This window comes from Cottoperca gobio, chromosome 24 (genome assembly GCF_900634415.1).
Source record: "Cottoperca gobio chromosome 24, fCotGob3.1, whole genome shotgun sequence".
Classification (NCBI taxonomy): Eukaryota; Metazoa; Chordata; class Actinopteri; order Perciformes; family Bovichtidae; genus Cottoperca; species Cottoperca gobio.
The window spans coordinates 8,573,765-8,585,461 of NC_041378.1; the positions used below are offsets into that span (position 1 = coordinate 8,573,765).

Genomic DNA, 11,697 nt, shown 5'->3' on the forward strand with positions numbered 1-11,697 from the left:
ACTTGTTTTTGTTCAGATTGTACATTACATTTAAAAAGCCAGGGAAAACAACGTAACCTTGACAAGAAGCTCTGGTTCTTAATATGGGAAATGGCTGTTATAAGATGTGCATGTTTCCGTGTGTCCAGGTGTCGTGCGCATCGTTGGCCGGTGAGGAAGCTGCTCAGGAGGGGACCAAGGGAGCCTGGGCTGCATGTCTGGACCCCAAGTTCAGCCTGACCCACAGAATACAAAGCAAACGTTGCAGAGTTTACTCTTTTGGGTGCGTACAGACAAAACACTCACTGCCGCCTTCCACTGAATACATTTATTACCTAACTCAAATCTTTACCCACACCCACCCCCTGCCAAACTTTTACCATTATTCTCACATAAATCTAATCCTAATTGTAATCACACTAGCTTTGAGACAAGCTGTCATGTACTGCATCTGTAGAGCAACGGGTTTGTTCACGACATTCATTTTCTGACAGTGAGTTATCTCCAGTTATTCAGAGCATCTGGTTCTGTGACAGGCTGTAATATATCTAGTCACAATTGCTGCTGTTGTCACTTCACCCATGACAATTCAGATTTCATCTAGGGATTTCTATAACTATTACATCAAAGACTGAAAGCGATTTTCCACATAATGGAGGAGTATGTCCGTCTCTGCGTCCCCTGTTGGCCTCGTCTTTTTATGTCTTTCCATTTCAATTACTAATTGGTCACTGAGCTTATATTTATTCAGGATCTGTCTTTCTCTGTAGAAATATTCAGCTAACTTTTTTGTTCCAGGTAGCAATTATGTTTTTCTTTTCTTTGTGTGGTTATCCCAGTTTACTGGGCAATTTCATTTGTTGAGTAATCCTCTGTCTGCCTTAACTGTACCTCCAACATCCACCTGGAACTCCAACATCCACTCCACCCCTGCTTCTTCTCCTTGAGTGGCAAGTAATCTTGAATGGAGTCAGCCAGGCCACCAAGGTATTTGACCTTCTTAAGATTGGAGAGTCAATCACTCCCGGTTGGCTTTGTGTGGTGGATCAGCGCGGCTAGGTTTCTACCCTGCTGGGCCTCCGCTGTGTTGAGGTGCTGCAAAGTTCTGAAGGGATTTTTCTGCAGCAGAGAGGGAGCTTATTAATTTGACTGTTGAGAGACAGCACAGGTGGGCTGGCATCAAGGCAGGAAGGGCACAAACACTGATGCAGGAGAGAAAGGGAGGGAGAAATGGCTGTTTCTGGCTTACTGCCTCTCTTTAGAGAAGGGGTCAGGGGTCAAACGGAGAGATTGGAGGAAAACACATCCGATATCCTCTGGCTGATTGATGGGAAGTCACTCGTGCAGGCAAGCTACAATGTCATGCATCAAAAATAAAAGGAAAAGTGTGCGTCCTCTCAGTGATTTATGCAAACATTTTAACATTTGACCTGAGTATCAGCTTGGGGAAAATGTGACTCGCAGCTCTGATTTCTCACGTCAACGGAAGCTGCATTACCATTTCTTCCTTCTATCTAACTGATCCCTTAAGACCTCCGGAAAGAATTCAATTGCTGCTTAGTCGACCCTCAACTCTGGCTAATGCAATAACAGAAAGTCGACCTTAAAGATGTAACTCTATGAAAAAAAGAAACTTCATAAGTAACAAAAGAAAAGTCCTAAGAGCCCAGGATAACAGTTCTACAAGGCAAACTGCTGTCAGAAGTTTCACTTTTCTAGATACGCCAAGTGATCTTCTCCCCCCCCCGTGTCCCCTATCTGACCTAGAATCCAAGTACACACACACACACACACACACACACACACACACAGACACACACAGACTTCATGGGCATACTCTTGAATTCATGCCAGGTATGCTGAGTACCCTCTACTGAATATTCTCAGTAGACTTCTGCTCCGCTGTACAGGAGACTCACAAAACCCTCCACTACACTCCACTGCTACACTGGCTTTAATGGAAATATCAAGTACTATTAAGAGTGTGTACAGTTGTGTGTGTGTGTACACATATCTTTGTGTGTGTTTTGTGCGTCTGATATATGTAATTTGCATAGTTTAACGAGCCGTGCACGGCTGTGCCCGGGCAGGATGAGCAGCTGCTCTCTGATTGGTCGTTCACATGGTGGTGGATGCGGGGTGCGGAGTGGGGGGGGGGGGGGTTGTAGGATGTTTTTCCACATGAAAGAGCAGTTATTTCACCTTTCACCTCTCGTACTCCATCTTACCTCTCTCGTCCTCCATCTTCCTTCTCTTACGCTAGTTTCTATCTTTTTTGATCATCTTCTTTTCCCTTTCAAATCCTGCAGCAACAGTGCAGATGCTTACTGTCATCAGTGATTGTCTGTGAAGATGAATAATCCACTGTCATGAAAAGAAATAAGCCCACATTATTGCCAATCAAAGAAAGCTTTGAAACTTCATCTGCTGCACTTTAAGCATCACAGTATAGCTACTGGTAATAGTGGCTCTATTTGACGCCTTTGTTCTCTTTGGCTAAAGTGCCCTCCTGAGCAAAATTAGGAAATAATGTGGCTGCTGCGATTAATAATTTGTTCCAACCGTCTATTCAGTCAGGGAGAATGTGATCAGTGTTAAAAGTGTATTTATTTCAGTAACTGAAGATGTCTTTGAAGTCAAGGCTATAACTTCATTTAGCTCCGTTTTGGCAGCACTACAGAGTTATTAGTTGTAAATACAACTACACATTTAGATGTTAAGTTTGTGGATAGCTTGAACAGTGTCGAATTATCCTGAACAGCGGAGCATTTGTGCCAACTTTTTACACTGCACTTAAATATAAGCGGTATTTATGTTTTCGGATTACAGATTTTTTCACAGGAGAAATCGTGACATGTGATTGCAGCAAAAGCACAGGTGTAATTAATGTCATCGGGCCTGTTGTATAATGTAGCATTTTAATTACAATAATATGTTTTATCATTTATAATATTTTTTATTTAATTTTTTCATTATTTTACAAAGCTTTACGGCCTTTTAAAATAATAAATATCACATTAACACGTCGACAGTGAACGAGTAATAGCATCTCAAGCATGTTTTTTTGTGATATTTTATATCCCCTACTGACACTAGTAAATTTTACGTTTGGAGACGGTGCTCTACCCTCTTTATACTTTTGTTTGTGTGCACACCACCCTGCAGTCTCATGCCCGGATGCTTTTACCTGCTAATTAGAATTAACCAGCATTCCTTTCAATTTACAAGGACAACGGGATTCATCATTATAAGAACACAGATACAAACAACTGTGCAGTTTAAGGACACATTTCTTTGGACCTTCCTTCAGAACAATTTTAAGAAAAAACGTAGGAAGATATTGTTGAATGAGACCTATTAATAATAACTGTATTACATTTAGGGTGAGCCAGTTCCAAGGCCCTGGAAGTGCAGAAAAACTTTAGTTTCTTTAACTGTAAAGAGACTGCAGACTATAGACCATGTACTTATATAGGCTACAGCACAGCACACTCATTAATCATGCACATGTTAATGAGCTGCAATGTGTGATGAAGGAAGGAGAATAGGAGCGCGGTAGTGAGAGGAGAGAGAGAGAGGATGGAGGTGTAGAGACAGAAATATTGTGAGAACGCCATGGTATTTTAAACAAAGGGAACACAAATAAGGGAAGATCTAATGGTAAAGGTCTACGGGTAATAAGCAGAATATAAAAGAGACCACCAGACAGCCCACCCAGCGTTTGTTAACCAGTCTCACCTCCGAGGTTCACAACATCCAGAGGCTGTTGACATAATAGTTCAGAGCGAGGACAGGCGTACTCAAGGCTCTGTTTATCAGATTAACAATGCATTGAGTGTGTGTGACTCATCTCACACACACACACACACACACACACACACACACACACACACACACACACACACACACACACACACACACACACACACACACACACACACACATCTGGTTGCCATGACATTCTAGTCAATAGAGTTTTACCACTCTGCCACTCTGTAGTCTCATGAGAGAGGTGGAAACCCTCCTTTACCAGCACTGTCATCCTGAAGTGTTTCTTATGCACTGTGATCCCCGCCCCAGTGAGTAATCTTCTGTAGTGTCACTGCAGTGATTGCTGGCCAAAACACCCCACCAGAGAATGGAAAACTCGCAATGAAGCATTTGAATTAATTACTGCGGTAAAAAAAGAGAAGTCTTGTTGCATCTCAATCTCTCCCATATATATAGTCACCTCTCTTAATTCAGAGACCCGGAGCATCATCTTTAAAAGCATGTTCCGTGTGTGTGTGTGTGTGTGTGTGTGTGTGTGTGTGTGTGTGTGTGTGTGTGTGTGTGCGTGCACTGTGAAACGTACTCCCTGCCGCAATTACAGAACACAGTCGCAGCACAAATTAGACGCGAGGGAATGCGGAGACAGTGACTGAGAAAGGAAGAAAGGGAGAAAATTGCAGAATTATAGAAGGGAGGGGCGGGATACAGAGCGAGAGGGAAGTGAGTGAGACGCATGAAAGAGAGAAATACAGAGAAATGTGTCAGTTTACTTAGATTTACACATCATATGTCTAACGGGAGATACAATCTTCCTCTTGATTATTTCTTTCTTGACTTTGAAGAGGTCAGGTGAAGTCAGGATCAGAGTGACAGTGTGGCGTTCGATATGCAGCTTGTCTATATTTCTGTCCCTGTGTGAAATGTTATTAACATTAAAAATCAATTGCGTCATTTACATCACAAAGAAGAGCTTTGGGTCTTTGAGTAAATTTATTTTTTCCTAACAAACAGTAGTTACAATGCATGTCGGTTTTAAAGTGTCAGCCATGTTTACATTGGAGTACAACAGGAAACGGTCAGCCTGTTGTGTCCTAAACAATTAGCCTTTGGGGCTCTCAAGTGATAGTATGGTTGGAAAGAGTCGGGCTTTATTTTGAGTTTACAAGCTATTCATTAGATTTCCCCCATGAAATCTGACCCACTCCTGAACAGTAAAATGCAGCAGATCTCATTTGTAGCTATGTCTCATCTGAACGTGGTACAGATGTAGTGAAGCTAAAACGCTTCATTCATGCATCCATCCATCCCTCTCTGTCAAGGAATGGCCATTGCTCAAAGCATCTCTGTGCCGCTACAGCTGTCGACTCTCAGTCTTGTTGATTCAACAAACAGAGCCAAAGATGTCAAATGCCAAACATTGCCTAAATAAACTATAATCTAAACTAAGCAATTTTATCTGATCATTACTCCATACTATATACATATTTTGGCTTGTACCTAAGAAAGCATTGAGTTTCAATACCCATCTTTATTACTCACTCACTCAACATGATGTTCTTATGCTGTGTGGGCTGCAGGTTGGGTGTGGATGATCGGTCCCTGGAGCGTTCTCTCTCAAGGGCAGGATGTGAGATCCACTGCTTTGATCCCAGTCTGAAGCAGCCTCACATGCAGCAGGCTGAAATGTGGCTTCATCGGCTTTCTATAGACTGGAGGGATCCCAACCCGGCCTTTGCTGCCCAGCGTCAGTACGCCAACACCAAAAAACTGGCCACCATCCTTAATGACTTTGGACACAGAGAGGTAAGAACTAGAGCGTAAGTGGGATTGTATGCAACATGGTCCCTGGCAATAATCCACATTTGGAAAGGATTCTAACATTATAAAATCACCTGGAACCAAATGAAAGTGATTTTTTCTTCCAGCGTCAGCTAGCAGATTCACTTATATGCTGCATGCATGCAAACACAGGCCCCTTCCTATGTCCTCTGTTCCTCTGTCTCAGGCGCCAGGTGGATAAAACCCATATATAATTTGGTTTTCCTCCTCTAAATATTATCATGCTGAATGTTACCTCTCCAAAGCCCTCCAGGGATTGTGTTCAACCTCATCAGATAGGGATCTGCATACAAGATCAATCATATACACACACACACACACACACACACACCCAGCCCGCTGAGAACACGCATACTGATAAACAGCAAACATACCTGTTTAGGAACAGACTGAATGATCATTCAAGGTTAAAGCAGCCAAGCTTCTCTTCCATAGTTAATGAAGACACAGCGGGATGACAGTCAGCCTCTTTTCTCTTCTCTTGGCAATAAGAAGGAAATGTATCCAGGAAAGGTCCCATTAAGATTAAAAATCTATTTTTCAAGAGAGTACATACAAAAGGTTACCGACATTTAAGGTCTGTTCAATTAATGTGTGGATTCCATTAAGCCTCTTTTTATGTAATATCTTATGACATAAGAAAACGTTATGTAGAAAAATGATCTAATGGGCAGATTAGATCATTGAACACTTTCTTGCTCCCCAGACGATGAACTCTTTCCACTGTGGGGCACCATGAGTTTCCACCATGAAATACAAGACGCCTCCTTTTCTGAGAGAAAGTTTGCCATGAAAGTTGTTTTAAAACAGATATGAAGACATAAAGATGGTCTCAGTGTGTTACAAGATATGAACACATACCCGGTTTGCACACCATACTGTTTCATAGATGACGGTATCCACCTGTTTTAGATGCAAAGCCACGCACATATCCTTGTAATGAGGTTTTAATGCGAGTACATAGTGTGCCGGAGGAGCAGGCAGCAGTAGCACAAACAGTTTCTTCTTAAAGGCTCTCGCCAAGCCTCTGTGACAGCAGCAGAGAAGATACAGAGTCACTCGGTAAAGGTCAAAATATGCATTTGTGCAGCATTTCTTATCTGTGTTTGTTAAAAAAAACTACACAGATGACTCATTCACTGGGCTCCGGTGTCCAGCTGAGGTAGCAGATACTGTCACCACAGGGGCAAATGTCAGTAGCAGGAGTCACATCTCATTTGTAGAAAGAAAACTGCATATTGGACCATTGATCATGTCGGTAATTGGACAGTATCCGCATTGCCCAGCGGTACTACCACACTTAATTAAATGAGCTACTGCCAAATTACAGAAAACAAGCACGACATTCAGGCCTTCCATCTGACAACCTTTTCATTTCAGTGAAGGGCCCCAATCCTGCAGTCATCTGCTTACATGTTGCTGAGGTAAACCCACATACTGTACGTCTATGGATTTCTAATTCTAATTCAACGTAGCCAATCGTTTCATGCTAATGAACAAGGGGTGTTCAATTAGACTCCAACGCAAGACTGAGGGGCGAAGTCATAGCAGGATTGCACGGCTTTCTGCGGCTGCTAAACCTGCACAAATAAGACAAAAAGAGACCGTGTGATTGTCAAAGCACTGGCAGAGGGTGAAATGCAGGCCTTACTGCCCTGATGTCAAAGCAGTTGTTGAAGTGCTTTTTAAAGCACCGAATTAGGAAACCTCTCCGATGTGTAATTAAATATCTTCAATTGTGATATGCTCTCTTGTGGCAGGCTCACTAATTAAAGCATACTAAACATATAATAATATAGGTCAGATAGGCTGTGATGTTTTGCTCTCTGGTTTACAAGCAAACGCAGTTGAATTATTGTGACGAGACCAATCATGTGGAACAAATGGAGACAGTAATGTACCCTTCCTAATATACCCTAGGATTTGCCCACCATGAAATGAACACATTTCAGCCCAATTAACAAGCCAAAGTGCGAAGTCCTATTTGAAGTTATTTTCTCGAAACCGCAAACTTGTTTGTTTTCAAAGACTTTTCATCAAAAGCGTCTCAAAATTAAAATGTGTCCAAATGTGCTGCCTAATCCTGAGGATGCTTTACTGAAATAATTACCATGTGTATTTTTAATAACATACTGTGTGAGTCACTTGGAAGACAGGAAATATTTGTCCATTGGGTATTAAGACCGTTTGTAGCAATTTGACATTAATTTCACAGCAGTGGAGGGCATGAATATATGTGTAGTGCAAAGACATTTTACAATATTCTACAGAGGCTATACAGCGGGGCTGATCAGCTTTAATATTGCGGGGCGTACAATTCAGTTTGTGTTTGGTTTTGAATTCATCATGGCTTCTTAGCATAGACTCTATGGTTCTTACATACTTTTAATGAGGCAATTACAGTGACAGACCTCTTTTTGCAGTTAAATTTTGATACTGGACTGCATAACAATAAGGAATTAAACTGTGCAAAACGGTTTGAAGAGTTTGCTGTCACAGTTTAAATAGGATTCAAAATTAGCTTTAGAAATCAGAATCAGAAATCCTTTATTAGTCCCACAAGGGGGAAATGTACCTCATTACAGAAAAAGAACATATGAAGTAAAGTGGCGAGCAAAAAATAATTAAATAATAATTAAACCAAAGGCAACTCAATGTTGTCAATTGGAGTCTATTTTGTAGAGAAACATATGTGTATGTACTATTTGAAATCAAAATGAAAATGAAACCTGCTTGAAAGAAGAGTTCCTAATACACCTATTTGTTTTCTTAGATGAGAATATCGATGCCACCCTCGTGTGTACGGTTAAAAGAAAGTATCCAGGAGACGGTACACTTGCTTAGATTTGAAACAGCCGGGAAACAGCTAGCCTGGCTCTGGCCGAAGCTAACAAGTGCGTTGTGACCGAACAATTTGTTCAGAAGAACGAATGTTATGGGTGAACAAACGGAACTGAATCACTGCTTGAAACGACCTTAATTTCTCAGTTGGGTTGAGCTCTAAGTCAGTGGCCAGCGAACAAGTGATTTGTTTGCAAATTATATCTTTATTCAACTAAATTCTCAGCTCACTGGCTTATCCTTCTCCAACGACTGGCGAAGAAATTAGTCTGGCACGTTCCAGAAAACCTATTTGTTACACTTCACTTTTGTAGGAATAAAACAAAAGGCGTTATAACTTGTTAATTAGTGACCGTTACAGATGCTAGAAGGCACATTTTGTAAAGATTTGGACGGAGCCAGGTTAGCTGTTAGCCTTTGCTAAGCTAAGCTAAGCTAACCGGCTTGCTGGCGGCTCAAAATGCCAAACTATTCCATTAAAATTGTTCCATGAATGTCAGCCAAATGTCTTTAGGTTTCAACATAAAACATCTTACTTTCCTCTCCAACCAACCATCAGAAAACTGTCATCATTTCATTTCCATTTAGCATGGCTAACGCTGCGCAGTAGTGTAGCGCAAATCATCTTTCCAAAGCTCCAACACCATATGGAGTCTTGACAGGACTTGTAACTTCTCCTGCAGATACAGCATTGATTCAGGGATCATTGAGCCAGAAAGACAGTTTATGTGAAAAAAAAAAAGAAGAAAAGTCAGACAGAATGAAGCTGTATGAGCTGCTCTAAAATAACACCCAATCCTGACAAATGCACATAAACACAGTAGGCCTATGATACACATAGAAAAACTCACCGTCCTTGATGCCACATCATTTTCCATTAGGAGCTTTCTGTCCAATTAAGGAACATTTTTATTTTTTTTTGTGGGAGTTTCGGGGCCCACAAAGAAGATAGAGGACAACATTTGGACTTGTTCTCCACAGATAACTGTTTTTGTTTCTGAGAGTTTCTGAGACTTTCTTCCACTAATGAGGGCTGGGAATTCTTTAGCATCACCAAAGGCATCAATTGCAGAGGAATTTCATGGCCACTTTAATATCTGTGCTGTCAGATGATGTTCTCAGTTTAGTTTTAGATATGTGAACGTTTCCCACAATAACAAAAAAAAAAAAAAAACGGCACTATGAATTTCCTTTTGCTACTATCTCATGTTATCTTAAATAATGTAATAATCCTTGACACTACAATACCCCGGGCCTCTTTCGGATACATTTTTGTAATCTAAATCTCTCCTCAGGTCTTATCACTCCTAATTTAGTGGCTACATAATGTACTAGCTGAGAAAAAGCTAACAGAGCTGCTGAGCCTAGAAGGAATAAAAGCACCATCTCCAACTGGACTTTTAAAGACATTAAGGTCAGACAATGGTCATCTTCAGCAATCCAGCAGACTTAAGAGGAATCCCAAGAGCCTGAGGATGTGCATTAAACTTTGGGCATGCACTAGTCTTCTCATGACTATGACCTAAGGGTGCTATTAACATTCATCTTATGAAGCATTTCCTATCCGCTCCGACACAGCAAGCCTCGTCAGGCTACTCCCTTGCTCAATCCATCATCAACATTGCTGCAGCAAGTACAAAGGCCAAGCTTCACTAATTCCTTTTCATCTTTTAATAGCTTTTATGTTCAATAATTCCACACAGTTTAGTGTCATTCCACTGTTAGAATACAATTCAGTTATTACCTGAAGAAGAAAAAACATCCAATGTGTTTCCCCCCCCCCCCCCTACCCCCATTCTAGGTGGATGTACTGAAGGCGGATATGGAGAGCGCAGAGTGGAAGATTCTGGAGAATTTGGTCCTGGAAGGAGTTCTAGACTCAGTGGGTCAGCTGTTGTTGGAGGTTCACCTGCACTGGGCCGGCTTTGAAGTGGCCGGCGATGACCCATCCGTGGTGCGGTACTGGTTCAGCCTGCTCAGGGAGCTCGAGCACGCCAACTTCCGCCTCTTCCACGTCCACCGCGACATGACAAAACCTCACCTCTTCCTGCATAAGAATGTCCTCAACGCCAGCAGCGTTTACACCCTCAGCTGGGTGAACACAGAGTGGAAGCCTTGAGGGAACTCAGTGACCGTACCAAAAAAAAAAAAAAAAACTTATCTTGGCTGGAACAACTTCTGAATTGAAATGTACAAGTTTATGTAACATTGAGTTTTAAGTCTGTGCACAAATTCTTGCTAGAGCACGGCTGTTCCCCAACAGACCGCTCTCATCTGGCTTGACCTTTTTTGGAGAGCTGAAATCCCTGCTCCTACTTATCCTCCTGCTCTTCCTCTCCTGGCCTGTATTGACCTCAGTCGTGTAGAGGGGCAGAGTAATTGCCCCGTGTTCTACCTCATGGTGGCAGTGTTTTTGGCTGCAGGTCAGCCCGAGTCACAGTCACTTCTGTCATCACGGTCCTATCGGAGCTTGGCTCATGGACAGCAGTCCCGCGTGATATAAGACAACCTTTCCAGATTACAAATGTCTGCACAGGCCCACAGTCCGCTCAATAGAACATGAATTAAAGGAAATGGATACATGATGTTATTGTGTTGCATTGACAGTAAGTGAATATTTGTGGGAGGCAATCGGAGCTGCTTACACACAAAGAATGAGAAGAGGAATGTGGGTAATAAAAAGGTGAAGCGATGGGATCTGCTCCGAACGAACAGATCCTTCCCTGCAGTTGAACACTGATGTGATTTTATCTCGAACACAAAACACAACAATAATGTGAAGAACGTCAGTGATGTCTCTAGATTTGTTCAGTGCGATTGTTTGAATGAGGATGTGTGGGCGTGTGTGGGAAAGACAAAAGAATATAGATGAACTCCAATCATTATTATTTGTTTTACATATTGCAGTTTCCTGGGTTAGAATAAAAAAATGCTTTTAAAGATCCACACAAAGAAGCATTGTGTGTGTGACTGTCAGTTATTTTCTTCCTTCAGATTACGTCTGGTGTTTAACAGGCCTCACTCCACTATCTCTACTGCACCAGAACTACACCAACAAGCTTCATCTGAAAACATAGCACTGGGCTGACAACCCAAAACAAAATGAACCACTTTCAGAAACAACCCACTTGATGCAGTTCAATAAAGAAAAGGAAAAAATTATTAAGATGTCTCCTCATGATTTGGTGTTGAATTATGGACGAAGAATCACTTTCTCCAAGGAACCAATGCTTCACTTTCTTTAGAGGACAAATTTACAGAATGTTT

The 11,697-nt window shown here is 41.7% G+C and overlaps 1 protein-coding gene across 2 annotated transcripts in view; it reads left to right on the top strand.

The window, feature by feature from the left end:
* Positions 1-11,603, top strand: part of mettl24 (methyltransferase like 24) — a 34,537-nt gene extending 22,934 nt beyond the window's left edge. The window contains exons 3-5 of one of the 2 annotated variants that reach the window (XM_029425297.1): positions 129-262; positions 5,328-5,553; positions 10,232-10,915. In XM_029425297.1, the coding sequence (XP_029281157.1) occupies positions 129-262; positions 5,328-5,553; positions 10,232-10,549 (678 nt within the window). In that variant the 3' untranslated portion in view covers positions 10,550-10,915. Of the gene's footprint in view, positions 1-128; positions 263-865; positions 967-5,327; positions 5,554-10,231 lie in introns of those variants that run through there. The other variant, XM_029425298.1, reaches the window with a different exon arrangement.
* Positions 11,604-11,697: the final 94 nt, after the last annotated feature.